The 22,321-nt window shown below is 38.9% G+C and overlaps 1 protein-coding gene across 1 annotated transcript in view; it reads right to left on the bottom strand.

Moving 5' to 3' along the window:
• Positions 1-2,328: 2,328 nt before the first annotated feature.
• Positions 2,329-22,321, bottom strand: part of ZPLD1 (zona pellucida like domain containing 1) — a 32,751-nt gene continuing 12,758 nt past the window's right edge. The window contains exons 2-10 of the mRNA XM_054016412.1: positions 21,408-21,628; positions 17,512-17,693; positions 16,760-16,832; positions 13,217-13,314; positions 10,953-11,033; positions 9,308-9,479; positions 7,346-7,454; positions 3,879-3,908; positions 2,329-2,504 (exon numbers count right to left, since the gene is read on the bottom strand). Of these exons, the coding sequence (XP_053872387.1) occupies positions 2,329-2,504; positions 3,879-3,908; positions 7,346-7,454; positions 9,308-9,479; positions 10,953-11,033; positions 13,217-13,314; positions 16,760-16,832; positions 17,512-17,693; positions 21,408-21,628 (1,142 nt within the window). The remainder of the gene's footprint in view (positions 2,505-3,878; positions 3,909-7,345; positions 7,455-9,307; positions 9,480-10,952; positions 11,034-13,216; positions 13,315-16,759; positions 16,833-17,511; positions 17,694-21,407; positions 21,629-22,321) is intronic.

Here is a 22,321-nt window from a genome sequence, read left to right as displayed (position 1 = left end):
CTCTAGTCACAATACAAGAAATTTACTTAAACATGTGATCCTAATTTTCACCTCTGTAGGATGAAGTATTTTAATTTGAAACAGAATCAAGACAATAACCATAGACGACTGGTATCTCCCCATATTGAGGGGAAACAATCTAAAGGGGAGGACATGTGGCCGCTCACCTGCCTCCTCTGCCCAGTGACCTCACTGCCCTGTGCCCATCCCCCCATGCTCTCCTCACCCACATTACCTGCAGGGGTGTTCCAGCCGTCTCTCCCTGTGCCTCCTCTCTGCACGTTCGTCTGCTCTCCCTGGCAGCTGGGCAGGGAATGGGGCAAATCCGCTTCTGCCTGAGAGAACCTGGCGGGGAGGCAGCGGCGGCCCTCTCCCTGCCCAGGCTCAGCTGCTGGGGACAGGGGCAGAGCATGCCGGGGGAAGGAGCAGGGAGAGGACAGAGCCCCTTTCCCTCCCCACTCCCAACAGGCCAATCCGGGGGGGGGGGGGCACTTGACCCCCACATGCCTCCTCCTATGTGTTGCCTCTAAGAAAGACATTCAGACAAATATTTCTTCTGATATTTCTTCAGTTTATTTTATTAAACAATCATGTTTTACATGTCATCAGACCTAACCCCTGAAGTGCAAAAAATTGTTTCTGAGGTATTAAGACTGGAGGAAAACATCCACGGTGTTGTTGTAAAAGATCCTACACTACAACAGGCTGGATAATTTCTGAACAGGCCTTTATACAGCATTGTCTAGATCAGAGAAGAGTGATATGACATGTCCGTATTGGCATTTAGTCTTGAGATTCAGAGACCCCTGAACATTAACCACTTGTGTCACATCCTAGAAAGCAGAAACATCATTAATATGGGGAAGAGTGATAAATAACAATGAGGTGCTGCTGAGCCAATATGTACAGTACATGGTAAGTGAAGTTAAGAATTTACTTACTGATCTTAGACCCAAATCCTAACTGCTTAGCAATCAAATTAATATATATACTGTATCTAGCACTGCCTCCCTTGTTATCAGTACCAATATCCTCTTCCAGATTCCTGGATAGATGTACCTAAATTCCTATTCATAGACAGCTATTGAAAGAGACACATGATCATTCACACTTAATTCACATGATCTGAGGTTTATCAGATTAGCTGGAGCTGAGAGTCTGGTAAGGCACATGGCCTGTTCTTGCAAGGCTTTCCCCCAAACAGGGAGGAAGTCTAGTTCATAGGGGAAACAGCCAAAAGGAAGCATCATTCTGTGGAAAGTTCTGTGTGGAAGGACCATCTTATTTTTTGAACTGTGCAACTGATGTGACAGAATTGGTCCTTTTAAATTACTTCAGTGGGGTTTTTGCTCAAACTGCAGAATTTGGCCCTAAATCATCCTTTTGGCTGGACAAGCGTTGGGGTTTTTTGTTGTTGTTCGGGGGTGGGAGGGGTTTTAGAAATAAAGGAATACATTCTTTTCACCCTAGCATGCCCATGAGAGCAGAGTTTAACTCAAGGCAATAGCAGTGCTGACTGCATCTAAGTAAGGCTTAGCAAAAATTGAACAACTGATGATGCAGGCAAGCTCCCATTAAAGTTGTCAAAGACTTCCCTGTGAGAGTTTTTTGTCTCAGTGAATGACAGGATTGTGTCCTAGGAACGGCTTTGAATTTTCAGCACTAAACAATTTGACAAACAGATACCATGCCAAATTTTGACTCGACTTAAACTGTGTGCAGTCCCACTGAATTCAATGGAATTAGAAGACACAACAGACTTCTGCCCACTGTCATATGATCCCATTTCCACATGAATCACTGTCCACTTATTTTGATTCTTTCTGCAGTTATTTTTAGTCCAGATAGAAAATAAAAATGTAGGTTCTGAGCTACAATAATTTGCTCGATAAGTTCCCACAATAAAGTGGGTAAATACAAAAAAAAGGTAAAAGCAGAGGCAATCTTTATCAAAAGCAGTGGTTAAACATGAATGTGGCAGGTTGGCCAGGCCTGGTTTAATAATGATGTATTTAAAGGTGTTTTATCTTAAGCATCTTTACATTTTAAGACCCCAGTTGGAAGTAGGACACCAATTTTATTGTCAGTACACCCACAGGCAAAATGTTCAATAGTCTGATCACAAACACAAATGAGAGGAATTACGTAGGATTCTTGCCATCACTATGACTGTTCAGCTATACAATAAAGTCTATAACACTACAAATAAGACTAGCTGAAGTTTGATACAGGCAGAATGTTGCCTTGGTAAATTTATAACGAAGTATATTTCATGGACAACGAAGGCAATCTCCCACCCCCAAAACAAGTGCAAATTAATTGTTCCTATTAGTTGAAAACTGGGTTTCGTACGCCACCCAAAACTGAGCTGCTGGGCCATTTTCTGCGCAGGAGGGTGAGGGAACATACAAAAAAGAAAATGCTCATAATCCCTAGAATGACTATTCCTGAAATCAGTGCACTGGTGACTGAGTTCAGCTGGAAAGGTGGTCCATTTGGATGAGCTGCAAGAGAAAAAAAAGGTTCAGAAAGGTCTCATCAGAATCTCTCTCTGCAGAGCTGCGTCTTCTGCCCCAATGCCTTTATATAAAAAAATTACAGTTAACAGGCTGATACTGAACTGCACATTAAGTCTATCTAATGTATTTAGGGAGTGGCTGCAGGTGCATAGCTCCTTCACATACACATTCACAGTGATGGGTGTGTGTGTGTGTGTGTGTGTGTGTGTGTGTGTGTGTGTGTGTGTGTAAGACAAGATGACAATATTTAACGCATAAGCTGACCTGAACTCCATACTCAGGTGTGCAGGATGTCAGCTGACAGGAACACTAAATCTTTCTATTTAATGCCAGGTTTCTGTTATACATGAATTTTATTATGGAGGAGGAACCTTAACATGCTTCTGGAGTCCACCATTCAAATGTGTTGGAGGAAGGGAGAACTGGGGGAGGGGAGGGGTTCTCTCCCAGTTGCCTTAGGCTTCATGAGGGATAGCAGCTGAATTTTGTTACATGGTTCCCTAGTAAATATTGACAAAGAGCGATCAGCCAGACAACAGTAACAGAGAAACCAGGAACACACTACAGATTTATTTCTCCACCCAAAAGAATTCCAGGTGATCAGGAGGAGGAGCACTCTGACAATCTGAAGACCTCCTCTCCCCTATACTACCCCATTATTTTTCTATACAGCCTACTTCCTCAACCACCAGAGCAGAAGCACTGGGATCTGTAACATAAGAATGTCCATACTGGGTCAGACCAAAGGTCCATCTAGCCCAGTATCCTGTCTTCCGACAGCGACCAATGCCAGGTGCCCAGAGGGAATGAAGAGAACAGGTAACCATCAAGTGATCCCTCCCCTGCCGCCCTTTCCCATCTGCCTTACCACAGACCATTTGTGTGGTTCCTATGGTTACATCCAGGACAAAGGTCAGGGACTACAGGAGCTGAAACAGGATTCTTTTACCTTTTTGGGCTGTGAAGCCAGCCAGGCTAGGCTGCACCATAACGACCATTTTGTGGTTCAATTAATCTGTTGTAGGAAATGACTTTATTGCGTAAACCTGTCATTTTGCTTCTGGTAGTTGCACTGTTTCCTAATGTCCCGTAGCAGCATAAATAGGGTTGCATTTGATCTGTAATTTCAGTTCCATAGTAGAGATTGGAATTTGCTAAACTGTTGGGCATATGAACTTAACTGAGCATTCCAGATTTACCAATTGCTTTCTTTAGAACACATTCATATTTTCTCATTTTAAATTAATGGTAATAAGGAAAACTTCAACACATAGCTGAATCCAAATGGTTTACCTACTCATTAGTGTAGCACTCCTGTAATACCCCTGTTTTGTGTTTTTCTTATTCTGATTAACTTACCTAGCTGTGAATTGTTGGTTGGTGTCTCATCTGTATAAAAATATAAAAATGGAGCTATTATATTTTAGAGACATCAATATCTGCATCTTCTCTGCACTCCCACTAAAACCAGACAAAACTAAAGTTAGGACTATCCTAAAACTCAGCAACTGTGTTGGAAACGGTGGCTTGTCACAATCAATGTCTCTGATCAAGTCAGGCTAGGAACATTAACTATAAGAAACTTCCTAATTTTTCCTGTGAAGATATTGGTCTTATGCACCACTTACTACTCTGCAAAAAAAAAAAATTATTCAAGGTCCAGTTATCTTAACATGTTGCTAATTCTCTTATGTCCCATTTCATAAAAATATGACCCAAAACAATGCAGCAGGAACTACTTCTTCTCACCATTTGCTGTATTAGGGGGAAGGATCTCTGCAATGGTGGAGGTTCTTTATCTTTGTTTCTTCAAGGAAATCTGTGACTACAAAGCATTAGAAAACTTCTTCTCCTCCACACATACTTTTTTCTTAACAGGAGCACAGAACTATGAGTTTACGTTTTTAGGGAGGTGTTTAAGTTTTTTCCCTAATTTTCACTTACTCCCCATTGTCAGTCTTGAAACTAAATATCTTATCTTTGTTTGTTTTTGCTTTTCTGTTTGCAAGCCTCAATCACAGCTCAAAAGTACATTTATTTCAAGGCCCTGACTTGAATTTATTTTTAACTTGGACATACAACGGCTACCATTATTTTTAACACTTTTGCCTTCACAAGTAGATAATTATTTTGTTTCCGTACTCAAAGAGAAACCCATGTATTTTGTCTAAAATGACTCATTATAGATAAACAAACAAGTGCAAGGACTCTGTGAAAGGGCACAGTGCTAGAATGGCTTAAAACATACATGAGTGAGACAGGATTGCTGCTGTTTGTGATTATCTAGGTTTCTATATGGCTCCTCATAACCGTAATACCTGACAGCCCTACAATCATTAATAGATTTTAGCCTCAAGGTAGGGAAGTACCATTCCCCACATTTCACAAAAGGGGAACTGAGGCACAAGGTAGATTGAGTTGCCCAAAGTCATGCTGGAAACTTGTGGCAGTCAGGAACTGAACCCAGGCCTCCCAAGTCATAGTCCAGTGCTTCATAGACCCAACTATCTTTTCTACCTCTGCAACCTAAAAGCCAGAAATAAAAGTAAAATTGTCCTCTATATATTCCATAACATGTTTGAATTCCAGTTCTGAAATAGATGACAATTGCAAAATGATTATTTAAGAACATAAGAATAGCCATACTGGGTCAGAACAAAGGTCCATCCAGCACAGTATCCTGGCTGCCGACAGTGGACAATGCCAGGTGCCCCAGAGGGAGTGAACCTAACAGGTAATGATCAAGTGATCTCTCTCCTGCCATCCATCTCTACCCTCTGACAAACAGAGGCTCGGGACACCATTCCTTGCCCATCCTGACTAATAGCCATTAATGGACTTAACCTCCATGAATTTATCTAGTTCTCTTTTAAACCCTGTTATAGTCCTAGCCTTCACAACCTCCTCAGGCAGGAGTTCCACAGGTGGACTGCGCTGTGTGAAGAAGAACTTCCTTTTATTTGTTTTAAACCTGCTGCCCATTAATTTCATTTGGTGGCCGCTAGTTCTTATATTATGGGAACAAGTAAATAACTTTTCCTTATTCACTTTCTCCACATCACTCATGATTTTATATATCTCTATCATATCCCCCCTTAGTCTCCTCTATTTCCCCTTTTCATATCTATTCATGGCTAAACTAGAGCTAAGCAAAGAATTTTCAACAATCGTGTATTTAAAGAATTTAGCCACCTTTTCTGCTCATGGAATATCCATGAACTTTTTGTGGTTTACTTGAATGTATTCAATATCCAAAGGCAACTGATTAATATTTTTCTATTTTTGTAAACTCTATAGATTGATCCCAAATATTTGAAATTTGAGCTGTATTGCTTATGACTGCTCAGATAAATCCTGCCATCTTGTTTCTATTCCCTGATTGAATGATCAAATAACTGCAAATCTGAAATTCAGTTTCCTGATGCTTGCAACTCTGAAATTAGTTTTCCCCAGATATTTTTAAACTGAGTGAATGTTCATGAAAAGTGAACTCAAAAGGGCCATGAGCATGGCTGAAGTAAATGCCTTATCTACTTCAAATATGTGCAGAATTTTTTGGCATTATTCATCCAATTCTACTAAAAAAAAACTTTTCTAACCAGGCACATACAAAAAAAACTGAATACATTCTCAATTCTCTATGTGCAAATTTATTTTCTTGCATATGTCCATGCATCCACCACTGCATAGCAAAAGGAGACAATTTAGTCCTAAGGACCTAATAATTCTTTTCCCTCTGTGGAATCACATTCTGCTCTCAGTTTCATTAGTTTCAATCCAGATTGACTCCACTGAAACCATTGACCCAATGACAGTTACTTACATGCATCTGACAGCAGAATTTGGCTCAAAATATTTTATCTTTACTAGTTACCACAGGTATTCACAAAATGAATGCTTCTCAGAAATTCCAAGATGTATTTGAAACACTTTAACATTCTAGGAGAACAGAAATCAGTGGAATTACACTCTGGATAGGTATCAGTTTAAGTGAGAACAGAATCTGGGCAATCGTCTTTAAATTGAAAACCTGAACTGTTTGCCTCAGGCTCTCTTTACAGCTGAAAGCTGAGCAAAAAGTATATTACCAACGCAAGTCATAGTTAATGTCATTAAAGTTACATCTACCCTGCAAAAAAAATGGTGTGTTCTTTACTCGGCTTATCCAAATTGGGTTAAAATAGCAGTGAACGCACAGCCACTTGGGTTTTAACTCAGGTTAGCAGCCCTATAGGCTTTAATTCAAACTTTTAAAGTGAGTTAAGAACTAAGTTCCTGTGTCTTCACTGCTAACTTAAATCAAGTGAGCTAACCCTAGTTAAGAACACACCATTTTTTGCAGTGTAGACATACCCTAAGATGGAAGTGGAAGAGTCAGGCAAGGAGTAGTCAGTGTTAGAGTGGGTGTTCATTAGCTTCTAAACAATTTTTTCCATTTTGTGGCTTTCCCATCTTGAGCTGTGATTTTAAGCAAAATGAATCAGACTCATTTTTTTCTTAGTTAGATGGGTGCACCTTCCATTATCTTCAATGGAAGCTGAATCTGTATGACCAATAAGAATTTAGCCTGTTGAGTTTAGGTGTTTAAGGTGGCCTCAGACAAATGCACATAATCCACAATGACTTCATTAGGTGTTTTGAGTGCATATATGACCAAAACAATTGGCTCAGAATTTTTACATGAAAGTTTAGTCTAGCAGTAGGAATAGACCCAAATAAGTTAGCTGGGTTTTTTATTTGAGTCACTGCAAACTCTTATTAAACAGCAAAAAATTTCCTCATTTTTTAAATTCCTGCAATATACAGAAAGGTTTGAGAATTCCTACCGCTCCTTGTAATGATGGGGCCAGCAGAGATTACAGCATTTCCAGAGGTACTCTGAGCGCTCCAAGTTGTTCTCCTAACAGCATCTCTTCTTTCTCTGTTACTGCAAATCTGAGTGGTTAATCAAAACAATCACAGTTTCAGAGTGGAGTAGAATTATTGCCTTCCTGTGCTTCCATCTTTAATGCCAGCTCTTTTAAAAGTGATACTACAATTTTATTTCTTGTATGCATTCAATTACTTTGCAATAAAAAGAGATGCAATATCCCTTAAGAGTGCATGTTGTAAATGATTGGCTTCCAGTTGTATTTTGCCTCATTCATTTATGGAACTGCATTGCTCTCATGTACAATATCCATATTACAGTATAATAAACTTTTCAGTAATTAATTTACCAAGGCTTTGTTCATAGCCCCCATCCCAGCTGATGTTTATGTGCTAGACTAGGGACATACAAGATATGACAGTTGAGATCCTAGAAAACCCTTTAAGTTGTTTTTTTTTTAAGGGCAGTTATGTTGGATTACTCATATTCTGAACAATAGCATGAAGTTTGGTTGAAATTTTATTATTAGTTTTCATATTAGAATAGTCTCACATTGGAGTGTCTGTAATCCATCCTTAATTCACCCCCCTCTCCTTCCCATCTACCATGGACACACATATCTTAGGGATGCAAACCATGCTGAGACCTAAAATCAATCATTCCAATTTGACTCTTTTCATACTTCATGTTTCAGGCCCTGATTCAGCAATGCACTCAAGCACATTCTTAACTTTAAGAACATGCTTTAAGTTCTTTGCTAAATTGGGGCTTAGATGAGTAAATTTTTATATGGTTTTTCTATCAAACATTTTTAGTGGTCATGAAAGCTGCTGGACAGAGCTGTGCGGGAACCAGAATTTCCATTTCATGGGAAATTCTGCAATTTCAAAATTTGTTTAATTCCAAATTGCAATGAAAACAAAGAATTTTAAAATTTCCCACAAAACAAAATTTAAAAAAAAATCATATCAGAACGTTTTCTTTTGATCAAATAGTTTTGTTTCCATTTCAACTTTTCATTTTTCTATTATAAAAAATGTCTAAATGAAATGTTGTTTTCAACAATAAAAATCAAAATGGTCATTTCTAAAAATGTCAAACAGATAGTTCTCACCTTATCAAAATTCCCCCCTCTTCCTCCTCCCCACACATTTTTTTCCGAAATAAAATTTCATCAAAATAGACATATTCCCACAGGAAGTTTGAGTTTCAGTGGCATTTTCTGATGGAAAAAATGATCTATCAGAATATTTTTGACTAGCTCTACTGCCAGGTGAGGGGTATCAAAGACTCATAAACTCTACCCACTAAATAGGTATAGCAGGGGGAAGTGATCATGCAACATTTCCCCAAACACCCTATGAATGTTCTTCAACTTTGTTTTGTGGGAATCATATCTAGAAATGAGTGGATAGGTCAGTCTAAGGCTCAAACTTATTCTCTATCCTTGAGCTTTCTATTGATGTCATTCCCAAGACACTGTTATGGTTCCTTGTGATGCAAATAATCTTTTTCTAGGAGCTATACTGAGACCACCAGCTCATTTTTCATAAACTATCTGAATGACTTTCTGACAGTGGTCACCTTTGGTCTCTATCATCCGAGGCATGATTTGACCCAGAGACCTAAAGGTGAACACTCCTTATGCCAAGTCCAATTCCCCTGAGCTTTACAGTTCCCAGTGTTACATCACACAATGGTGATGACATTGAAATGCCGCTCTTCATTTGTTGCATTCACATTCTCTAGAGACAGATGAAAAGTTCAAATTCTAGGTGTTGTCTTCATCTGCACAACCCAGATGCCCTCCACCTCCCCTATCCATCTGCAAATTACAGGTGTAGAATGGTCCTACAGTTCTGCTTCTGGCACAGCACAGATTCATAAAGATTATTGACAGAGCCCCCTCAAAACTTACAGGTGCAAGAAAGGGACAGTCATCCGTTCTGCACAGCTTTGTCACACAGTGGAGGAAGACTGTAGACATCTTCTGGTTCTTGTGCTTCACGAAGCGGAACACCTCAAAGGAAAACCGGCCCATCTGGCTCTTGCCATTCTCAATTACAGTGGTCTGTGGGTCCTTGTCACAGCTAATCGTTATAAAAGATTAAAACTGGGATGACCATGTGTACCTCTGATTTATAGCCCCTAACTGAGAATAAGGGACTATAAGTAACAAGATCAACGCTTAAGATCTGTGCAAAACAAGACAGCACTGTGATGTCCAAAATGGGCAGCTATGAGAGTCTCATGTGTGCTATAGTAGGTCAAGTGCTGAGATGGCACAGCAGTGAGCACTGCTCAGATGCACAGGCAGGCAGAGAATGACAATGAACAAAAGGTTCAGAGTCAGAATTACTTAGAAACACTAAAAAGGATCTGTGTTCAAGAATGCCACGTCTCCAATATTTTTTTTAGGTGATTCACTTGCCTTAGACTGTCTGGAACACACAGTGAGATAACTAGCCCTGATCCTGCAGTGTTTACACCTGTTGACATTAGTGGGAGTTATGCCAGAGCACAATTTTGTCCCATTGCTTTTGCATTCTTAGCTAATGCAGATAGAGACCCAACAATACTGACAATTGGAAATCAAGTCTGCTTGACATTGTATGTATCAGGGCACTCTGTCACAAACTGATCTGGCCCTTTAAGAGGGTTTAAGCTGAACCTGTGCCAGATTTGGCCTGCCTCCCTAGGTGGAGGCAATAAGTCCAGTCACCTGACAAGGAGTCAGGTGACTAGAAGATGGGCCTGCTGGTGAGGGATGAAAAGAGGAATCCTGGGACAAGAAAGAAGGCAACTGGTGGTGGCTGCTGAAACGAGGGCCACTGTTGAAGAGGCCCACAAAGGGTATGTATGTATATATGTCTCTCTCACACACACTTCTTTAAAGCAGTACTGAATTGTGTATTTTGCAACGTCAAACTCAAAACTAAGGTAGCTCAGCTCCAATTCCATTTAAATTCAAATCTACAAATAATTATGAGATCTGAAACAAAAAGTTATCAGGTAAGCTAATTTATATAGATAAGCACCTCTGAAAGAAGGTAGCAGCTCCATCAAGAGCCACTGATCTGATTTAATCTGTGGTGTTGCTGAGACACCAAGCTGCTCTTTGCTAGCCTTTTTAAGGTCCCAATTCAGGAAGTCATTGCCATTCGGGACAGCACTTAAGCTTGTGCTTAAGCACTTTCCTGAATCAGCACCTTAGACATGTCAGATGGTTATCATCTACCCATAGGGCATCCTCCCACTTGCTTGCATTAAAATAAACATTAATACATACCCACTGAAATTTGAGTAGAAGGCCCCTGGTATGTGCACACAAAATGACTATTTCTACATCTACATTGGTGCCTGTGCACACTTACCCAATATTTATGTCCACAAATAGCTAGGTAAGTGACTAATAAGTTATTTATGAGCTTAGACATTGGGCCTTCCTTAAAAACCTCATGCCCGTCAAGAAATGTAGCATCACGCCATCATACAGAGGCTCATAATTGCACTCTTAAAAGGAGGGCATTTACATACAAATGCTGGATTTGCAAAGTACCTACCTAAAGAAGAGATCGTATCGAAGCTCATCATTGGGATTACCAGATGGAGTGGTGTAACAATAGTCCATCAAAACATTCCATCTGCATGAGGAGCAAGATAATTGTCAGAGAAAAAGATTTAAAAAAACCTGAGGTACAAGTTGATAGTACTAGCTGATGAACTGAACCTACACAGTTGTGTACAATTATGAGCCATGTATAGAATCCCTGCATTCTCACTGAGACCATTCTATGTCAGCATAATAGTTTTTATTTTTCTGCATTACTTACATTACTGCACAGTGTATGAATGATACAATTCAACCAACATGATTTTACACCCATCTGTTCCACAGTAAAGAAGCTGTTACAAATCAGTGGCCACATAGCACTTCAATGGGTATCACTTTGCTGCACATCATCTCCACTAAGAATTTCATGGCAGCATTGGACAGGATTTACATCCTCATAAAAACAGCCATACTAGGTCAGACGAATAGTCCATCTAGCCCAGTATCCTGTCTTACGACAGTGGCCAATGCCAGGAGCTTCAGAGGGAAAGAACAGAACACGTAATCATCAAGTGATCCATCCCCTGTCGCCTATTCCCAGCTTCCGACAAACAGAGGCTAGGGACACTTCAGAGCATGGTTTTGCATCCCTGCCCATCCTGGCTATTAGCCACTGATGGACGTACCCTCCAGGAACTTGCCTAGTTCTTTTTTGAACCCTGCTATAGTCTCGGCCTTCACAACATCCTTTGGCAAAGAGTTTGAAAGGGTGACTGTGCGTTGTGTGAAGAAATACTTCCTTTTCTTTGTTTTAAACCTGCTGCCTATTAATTTAATTGGGTGACCCCCTAGTTCTTGTGTTATGAGAAGGAGTAAATAACACTTCCTTATTTACTTTCTCCACACCAGTCATGATTTTATATACCTCTATCATATCCCTCCTTAGTCATCTCTTTTCCAAGTTGAAAAGTCCCAGTCTTTTTAATCTCTCCTCATACGGAAGCTGTTCCATACCCCTAATCATTTTTGTTGCCCTTTTCTGTACCCTTTCCAATTCCAATGTATCTTTTTTGAGATATGATGACCACATCTGCACTCGGTATTCAAGATGTGGGCATACGATGGATTTATATAGTGGCATTATGATATTTTCTGTCTTGTTATCTATCTCTTTCCTAATGATTCCAAACATTCTGTTCGATTTTTTGACTGCCACTGCACCCTGAGTGGATGTTTTCAGAGAATTATCCACAATGACGCCAAGATCTCTTTCTTCGGTGCATAACAGCTAATTTAGACCCCCGTCATTTTGTATGTTGTTGAGACTATGTTTTCCAATGTGTATTACTTTGCATTTATCAACATTGAATTTCATCTGTCATTTTGTTGCCTAGTCACCCAGTTTTGTGAGATCTTTTTGTAACTCCTTGCAATCCATCTTGACTAGTTTTATATCATCTGAAAATTTTGTCACCTCACCATTTACCCCTTTTTCCAGACCATTTATGAATATGTTGAATAGGACTGGTCCCAGTACAGACCCCTGGGGGACACCACTATTTACCTCTCTCCATTCTGGAAACTGACCATTTATTCCTACCCTTTTGTTTCCTTTGTTTCCTCCTCTTATAAAAGCCCAAGACTCCCTCCCTTGAGCTCAAGAAGAATCGTTGTTGATGATTACCAATAAAAGGTCTGTGACACATAACAAAACAGATCTGATTCTGTCCAACAGAGGGAAGTGATTCACCATTTAATTACTTGTAAATAGGCTTAGAAGTATTAGATTTTTATCAGTAAACATGGATTTAATCGTACAGACACAAACCTACAAAAAACATTTCCATCAATAATACTCAAAATGTACACGTAGAAAAAGTAAGAAAATGCTGCTTGAGAACTTATTAGAGTTTGATGTAAGGATATTTACTTTATATATTTTGACATGATGTTGACAGTTTGTATTTTAACAGTTATAAAGATTTCACTTTTTGAATCTCAATGTGTACTGTCATTAAATAATTGACTCTCCTATTGTCTGACACTCCCATAGTTTTCCACACCTGTAAAAATTTAAATTAATAAAAAGCAATGCTTGAAAATAATCAGTTATCCAACAAAATTATTTTTTTTAAATCAAATTCTACCAAGCCTCAATATAAAAGACTGTCCAAAAAAACCCGAGCCATACAGAATTATAAATTTACGTGGTGCTTGATGCTGCTCAAGAGCTGCAAAAATTAGAAAGGGAAGAAACAACATCTTTTACTGTACCTGCCATCTAGGTTGGTTGCTCGCACTGCTGCATATATTTTTGTTTTCAAAGGTAAACCTATACTGGGGATAACCAGCAGCTGGCTGTAGGTTGAGTCCTGGAAAAACAAACACACAGTTGCTGTAACACAATGGCAATCCCAACACCATGCAACACAAAAGCTTTTTTGGTCAGTTGGTTTAGTGGAAACAGCAGTGCTATCAAGTTTCGCACAGTTCAAGTTCAGAATATTAGAACAGATGTTTTGCTCTCCACAATGCAGCTTTAGTGGGAACTGACACGTTAAAAGTGTTGGGTAACAAAGAAAGATTGTATTAAAAAAATTCTCTCCTTTCAGAAGCTCCATTACCAAGCTAGTGTAAGTGTGTGTACAGAGAGAGAGAGAGAATCACAGCTTGTACAACGTTGTAAAATGAATATGGTGTGTCAGATTGTGACAGGGTGCTGTTAGCAGTTATAAACTGAGCTCTTTGGAAGCCAGCACCCTGGTCACTTAGAACACCCAGGGCACTGGGTATAGTTAGAGTAGCAGGGACTCAGGTCATTTGGATTTGGAAGGGTAAAAGGGATCACTTGCACCTGTAGAGAGCCTGATGAGCTAATGAGGTAATTAGCTCACCAGCTGGGTACTCCTGAGAAGAAATCAAGCCGTGTAAATCGTTGAGACAGGGAGCAGGAAGGGAGCATAACACCCACCATGTTGTGAAGTACCTGGAGTATAAACAATCAGAGACACTTGGTGGATGTACCCTGGAGCTCTGTGTATGCTGCTAAATTCACAAAGACGGCCTACCAGCCAGGATTTCCAGGAGCTGAAGTAGGAACCCGTTCACAAAAGACATAATTTAGCAATACAAAACGCACTTAGGGGGGACATCATTTAATATATTGCAGATGAGCATTAGAAAGAGGGGATTGGTGGGGGAGGTTCAGCATATGGGAGAAAGATCTCTAGTGGGAGATGAGGATACCCAAGACTCAGTCCACATTTTCAAAAAGTCCTGCCTTGCATAAGCTGTGTCACAATAAAACTAGGATGGTGTAGCAGACACCAGAAAGTTTGGAAAATATAAAATTAAATGTGCAAAGCATGTGATTTTTCTAATGGAATGAAAAACAGAATGTATAACTTTCTATATACTTCACCCCTATGGAAGTGTCCTTTAGAATATTAAAGAGAAGGAGAGAAAACTAGCTATAGAACTTTTAAACCAGGTGGTAGAATTTGATAGCAGGGGTGTACTTCTCTGTTAAATTTGTAGGTTGGTTAAGAGAATCGGTAGAAAAGATCTCACTCTTATTATGTCCTACAGATTTTTAGAGCAATTTCTATAGATCACTATTGGTTTAGGCTGAGATTTTCAAAGGAGTCTGGAGACAGATCTTGTACTGCGATTGGGAGGGGTGACTGCAACATGTGTAGCTAAATTTGATCACGCTATCTTGCTAAATATAGCTGCTGCAGCATAGACTGTGGTATGGACTAGTTGCCTGAGTATTTACCCAGGGACTAAGAAGGGATTGTACTTGGGCAGCTAGCCTGTGGCACTGCCTGTGCTGCCATGACAACAGTGCTATTTTCAGCAAACTAATTAGAGCAAAGCTAACTCAGTACCTAAGCTACACATGCTGCAGTCACACCCAAAGATTTACACATGGGTATCTAAATCCCTTAGGCTCCTTTGAAAATCCAAACCTTAATCTCTTTAGGTCTTTTCCATAATGGCTAATTTTGTGGTTGCATCCAGAAATTTTGCAGATGAATTCACACACGGCAAAGGCATGAAGTAGCACAACAGAACAAATGAAAACATCAACAAGTCGGGGGGTGGGGAAGAGAGGGATTTGAGGATAAGGAGTATAAACATTAGAGAAATAAAAAACAAACAGCCTGTCTAAAGCATTCGAACATAGGTGTCTGAACTTAGGCACCTAAAAAGTAGCTTGATTTTCACAGCCACAGAGTCTTTGGGCGCTACAAATGCACCACACCTTTGACAAGCAGGACTCTTATTATGGCTTTAAATGTCTGGTTTTGGGGTCTGCATTTGTAAATGTTGGTCTTTAATAACAGGAGCAAAATATACTGTATAGATCATCTATGTACAAGTGCCTAAAAATAGTTACAATTGCTAAGATTATCTTAATACTTTTGTTTGGTTGCTTTTTCGTGCTTCTGTGAATTGCAGGATTTCTTCTAGGAGCATCTCACAAGATCAAAACCCAGAGTCAATTACCAATGATTTCATTCTTAATTATTTAAATACCTTGGATCTGACCTTATTGATCAGGCCCTTTAAGTTTGGTCATTTCATTTGGGGCATATTCTGGCATGATATTAATTCATGTTATTATTCTCTCACTGCAGAAACTATGAATGGCTCTTCCTAGCCACTATTCAATTCCTGTAATTTTGAGGAAGTTGGCTCTCTTTCCTTTTGACTACAAATGTATTTAAAAATGGGAGAAATATAATCTTCATTCTAACACATTTTAATCTGTTTTTAAGAACTCTGCTCTGCCAAATGACAAACTTACAAACATGAATTTAAAAAAATGCCTTTGGAAAATGTCCTGTTACAATATTTATAGCTCATTATATTCCAAGAAAAAAGCACTGACTTTTAAATCAGTTGCATGAATTATAACTCAGCATCACGATGACATGAATAATAAAGCGGGGAAAAAACAGATTCATAATTTACAAAAATGTTGCTTGATAGATTGAAAAATTGATATTTAAATCAGGTATTTATAATGTATGAATAAAAATTTTAATCAACAAAAAAGATTTCAGGGATTAATGTTGCTGTTATAAATAGAAGTCCACACATTTTTTACGTTTTACTGTCGTTGTCCATATTTACATAATAAAAAGTTTATACAATGATGTATATTCAAACCAAATTATCTGAAAAAGTATGAGAGACGTGTTGGCAGTCAAAAGCTGTTATTAAAAATATTAACCCGTGCAGTATCCAAAGTACATGCAATAAAGCACCTGTATGGATGTATAGATTGGGGGGAAATCCTGCATACTTCACTCCTTTTTAAAATGGTCAACATACTTGGACAAGGCTTGAATTTACATGTTTGTGAGAAATTTAACATATCAATATTGTTATAAGATTATATTTAGAATAGATATAATATGCAGGTACAATATGCAATAGATATGAATTCTAGTGCATCACTTATTATAATTTGTACTGCCATAGGGTCTGGAGGCCCTAATTGTTGATCAGGACCCCATTGCGCTAGGCGCTGTGCAAACTCAGAATAAAAGAAGAGAGATGGTAGGTCATTCAGGGCAGAAACTAAGGAGAGAGACAACAGGTACATTCCAAACAAAACAAAACAAAAAGGACAAGCACAAGATAATAATTAGATGAATGACAACTGTATGAAAGGCCTGCTTCCCTTCCGGGGAAAATAGAACATAATGAACACATAAGGAGCCTAATTCTGCTCTGTCAATGAGAGCTGCAGCCATGTAATTCAGAGAATATTCCATATAAATTGTTTACTAATTTTATACTTACGTTGTAAAGCAGCAAACTCAGAGTGCTGATAAATGTCCCATTGTTCTCTTTTACAGAAATAGCAGCTGATGACCTAAAAGAGATTTAGAAACCAGAAACTGTTTAAGGGTTTTGTTTGTTTGTTTGTTTTTGCTTGTGTTTTCCTATTTCAGTTCTTGAGACACATCATAAGGAGTGATTTTTTTAAGGTTTGTGTTAGAAGACTCTGAAAATAGGAATTTATAGTGGAGACAATGACAGGACCTTAACTTTACTGGAAGTAATGGAGGCTATTAAAAATATGAATCAGGCAAATAATTAACAGAAAGGCAAAATGGCATAAAAGAACCAGTTCTCCATGATGTAGTGTGTCTGCTCATGGAAAATGTGTTTCCTTGCACTACATATTCATAGATTACCCTACACAAAAAAATTATATTGCATGGGAAATTTAAAATATGTATGCAGGTACTATTCGGTCTTAAAACCACATGCATTTAGAAGGCAAATTTTTACACTAGTCAGGCAACAAATTACAGTAGCTTTTGGTAAATTATTTTATTATACAGATCCTCTAGTAAACTTTTCTTCTTTCTTCAATCTCCCCTTTCGCCCTGCCACTTCTTCCCACAATCTTGGTTTTACTTTTTTCACCATCAGTACAAGAGCATGATTTTTATGGAGATAAATGTTGGGGTGTGCAGATGCATGGAGACAGATACCCTCACCCTTATACATATAAATATATATGAATGAATGAAAAGCATACTTACGAAGCCAATTGTGTATTGTTGACCAAATATTCCAAGGGGTAGCTACAGCTAAATTTGTACAGAAGCCCTGGTAAGTAGCTGATGATCGTTGGTGGATCTGGCGTATCTATGTAGCCTGAAACATTACCTATCTGTACCACTGATACATTCCCATATGCATTGATGCCTGGAACGGAGGATACCTATTGAGGAAGGTATGAAAACAGACATTACCAGAAGATTAAGCACATAACAAGAGAGAGAGAGAGAGAAAAATACAAACACATTGAAAAATTCTGCCACTTTGAGCCCAATTCATCTTTGGTGTAACTTCCTTCAGTACAGCAGGGATGAATTGGGCTTACTAAATCAGATTCTGTTTTCTATTTTACCTGCAGAGCCTGTAGTCAATTGGGATTACAGGGGTCTGATTGAATGCAAAATATGGCTCACCATAGCGCCTAAAACACAGATCTGGAATGTCCTGAGGTTCTATGAATAATTTTTCAGATGGGCATTTTCTCTGACCATTCCTGATGAATTCCCATGGATCACTGGGGGGTGGGGGAGGGGAGCTGAAGAAGCAGTTCTTTTCAGTTTGAAAGGTAACAAAATATTGGAGCTTTTAATACTTGAAAACAAAGTTATTTTACAAAGAATCCCACACACTGAAATGATGCGTGGCCACTACTGGTATATTGGCTTGTGAAGGATTACAAATAGATGATGGAAATGGGAGAGTTTTAGTATTTTTAAAGTGATATTAATGAGACAGTAAAGCAATTCAAGCCGAACAATTGAATTTCTGGTCAATGCTTGTGTCTGTCTGTACAGAGATGCATATCTATATATGATAAATTACTCACACAAAAACTAAGTTAAAAGAATACCAATGCTGCAAATCCAACCACTCAATATTTAGACAATGCCACAATTAAAGTTGCCTGTGTAACCTTAATTCAGCCCCCTGGCATGTCTGAATTATGACTGATTTGCTCAACATCACATAAGTATGTGGTTGACACAGAAATAGTACCCAGCTCTCCTGGGTCCCCATCCAATGCCTTCAAAACAACAGGTGAACATCCTTTCTCTTCCTGCAACCCACTGATTCATTCACCATATATCCCATGTACTATGTGAGTTAATGGTCATGTGGAGAAAATAGTATGTGAATATGTAATTTTATAATGCATGTACACAACGGGTCACATTGAGGTTGCATGAGATTAACTGTGGCGTTACCTAATTGTTGCTTGATTTTGCATTGTTTTCATGTAGTTTTTGTATGTAATCTCCTATATTTTAAAAAAAGAAAAACTGGGAAAAAACAGGAATTTATCAAATCACGCTGCCCACTGCACACCTGGGTAGTTCATCAAGGTTTGAACCCAGGACTTTTAGATTCATAGCACAACTTGATTTCTTGAACTAAAGGAAAACCTGGTAGCAATAGTAGGCTCTTATTCCCTGTACATTTTGCCAGTGGTGTACATAACCATTTGCTAGACAGCAGAAAAATGTTGGGAATCCAGATTCCTAGGTTCTGTTCCTGGCTGTGGGAGAGAGAGTGGCCTAGAGGTTACAGACAGTACAGCCTAGCACACAAATGTCACATTAATTCTGAAAGCTGCTGTGGTTAAGAGGCTGTCAAGGGAGTCTACCACATTAGAGTTCTGTGTTCTATTCCCAGCCTTTCCAGAAGTACAGTCTCTCAATTACGCCATCTGTAAAATGAAGGATGCCTCCCTCCCTCATGAAGTAGAGGTATGAGTCTTGCTTAGCAATAAAGGCTATTAAATGTGTGGTATATTAACACCTGTGAATGGAAGAGCTAAGATCAGTATTCATGGTCTCTTCTTGACTCACAGCCCAGCACTCCTAAGCCATAGGGGTTGCGGGTGGTGGGTTGCTATTGTTCCCTCCCCTCCCCCAGCTGTTGCTTTACTTTGCACATAGGGATACACATAGGGAGCCCTGCAGGGCGTGAGCACACATTCAGAGAATTTGCTATATAGGGAGCTCCAAAGGGAATGAGAGCCTGCACAGAGCAATCGGAATGTTCGGAGATTTTAACAGCAAATTTCTAACACGCTCTATGAACATGTCAAAATGGCAATTTTCAGAGGCTTATAATTTTGCCCAATCTGGGTAATTTTCATGGGGACAGCAAAAGACATTTATCTGACCCTAGAACTATATGCCAAATTTCAAGACCTTGCTCCAAACTATGGAGGGGGTAGAGCTCTTTTTAAAAAATATAAAAACCACACAGTTTAGGGTTTTTTTAGCATTGGCAACACTACCCATTTTTCCTAACCTTACCCTTGGAAACAACTGAACTATTTTTGCTGAACTTTAAAAAGAAAATTCAGTCTGAGACAGCGAATGCACATAGAAAGTTTCAGCCTGAACACTTTGGCAAACTTATAAGCAACTGAAAACAGGGACATATAACAGAAAGTGCTAGGAGAACTTAAGTTTAAGAGTCATTACCAACTCTGGCTATAAATGGCAACCTGGCAAAATATTATAAATTGTTATTCTTTTGTAAATTACTTAATAAAAATTTTGGCATCTTCAGTGACCCAGACCATCCCTGTGTGTGCCAGAAACCCCCACCTTACATCTGAAAGCATACTGCAGAGATTCTACCTATAGCGAAAAGTTGAACAACAATTCTTAAAGGATAAAAGGAAATTCAAGTCTAAAATCTGGGCTTGCCCCACAGATTGAGGCATTGTTGGATACAACAGTTTAGAAGACTCAGGGCCTGATTCTGCTCTCATTCACACTGGTGTAAATTAGGAGTAACTCCATTAAAGTTAATTATATTACAGCGCTGCAAAAAAGGTACCAGAATCTTGCCTTAAGTGACAATCTGAGTATAACAAATCTGTGCACACAGCCAGATATCATAGCTGTCATTTATGCTGCATAGCATATCAAGTCTAAGATGTTTGGCTCTAGAAACACAAGTATTTACCCCTTCCGCTAAAAGAGAATCTCAACTAGTTGTTAGCACTATTAAGGCTTCCATCCTTCTGCTGACCAACCACTACAGAGCAACATAAATCAGACATTTGAGCAGGTCTTACACCATCCAGCAGAAGTTGTGGTACATACACTCGCAGTATATTAAATAAGAATTAGAGCTGAGAATCTAATTTCCTTCCTGTGGGAAATTCTGATGTTTCAATGTTTATTTTTGTCCTGAAATCGGATGAAAAATTCAAATATTGAAATGAGAAGTTCTAAAAACATTTGATTCAGAAACGGCAAAGCATTTGTTTCAGGTTAATTCAGCATGACACACCATTTCCCAATAGTGGTGCCTCTTGGGAGCTGTAGTTCAGATACCTGATGTCTCCATTCTCCACTCAGGGTCAGGATTCCTGGCCAGATTACAACTCCCATGATGAACCTGCACACACATCCTATGATGCACCATGCCACTCAGAGGGCAGACTATATTGTGCCATGGGAAATGTAGTTCAGTCAGGGAGCTTGAATTACAATTCCCATGAAAAATCAACCTAAATAAAATATTTGTTTCATTTTTCCAGACGGAAATTTGGAAAATTTACACAAAATTGAATCGTTCCTGCAGAAAGTTTTGATTGTGAAGAAACTGCATTTTCCAGTGAAAAAGCCTTTTGAAGGAAAATTCCCAGCTAGCTCTATAAGAATAAAGTTGTTGTCTACCAGTATATCCTAGTCCTTGGCTTCTTATTAGCACTCAAATTGATGTGCTATCCATTTCTTTGAAAAAGCAAATTTTTGTGTAGTGAACTATTTTACTAAGTGTATAAGACTGTTTCAGAGGTTTTTGTAAAGGATACAATGCTGGAGTACCCCCCACACTCTATTCTAGGCACTACTAGCGATTATACAATCTGTCAGTGATCTTGCCTTACCACTAGAGTGCTTCCACAGGACTCCAAAGTGCTGAGATTGATGATGAAAATGACCACTGCTGGAAAGGTGTTGTTATTTATAAACCCCTTGCAGTGAGCGTCCCCATGTTTCCCATTCAGGGCCAGATCTGTTTCAGAATAACCAGAAAAAAGAACTGTGCAAAAATTAATCTTCATAGTAATTGCCTGTACTCCACAGTAGACACTGATATCTCGTTCAGCTGTAAGGAAAATACAGGAAAAGCAAATGTAAGAACTGGGATTTCATTTGACAACTATGTAGGAATGCTAGGATGACTCCTACATCAGTTAGTCTGGTTATATTCTACAGATCTATCAAATCACTCTTCATACTATTGTCAGAGGATTTGATCTGTATTGTGTTATCAAGTAAAAACCTCACTAATCTGTTCTTTAACTAGGCTGATGAAGAATCAGAACTAAAATACTTGGCAATATAATCTACCATGGAATTTAAGTGATTACCCAAAATCTCACCATTAAATAAATCATAATCTCATTGATAAACTGAGAGAATGCCAAGGGATACAAATGGGCAAAAGGTTAAATGTATAGGGCCTGATCCTGAAGCCCTTATTTTTTGTGGAACATGACACCATTGTGCTAGGCATTGTATAAACACATTTGTAATTCCCACTGATTTCAACAGAAATCCAGGGAGCTGAATTCTGCCCTCCACTGCAACTGTACAACTCTCATAGAAGCTGAGAGTGCTTATCTGAGGCAGGATAGAGTCCACTTCAGGTGCCAAGTACAGGCTCAAACAGGACAGTTAAAGGACTGAAGTGCAATCAACAGTTTATAAGAGTAATTCATTATGACTGTTCTGAAACTTTCCTTTTTAAGAACACTCAGCATTAGCATTAATACAAATCAGTTGGCTTGTGAGAGAT

Source organism: Malaclemys terrapin, chromosome 1 (genome assembly GCF_027887155.1).
Source record: "Malaclemys terrapin pileata isolate rMalTer1 chromosome 1, rMalTer1.hap1, whole genome shotgun sequence".
NCBI lineage: Eukaryota > Metazoa > Chordata > Testudines > Emydidae > Malaclemys > Malaclemys terrapin.
Note: the sequence above shows the minus strand (reverse complement) of the source record. Positions and strands in the feature narration are given on the sequence as shown.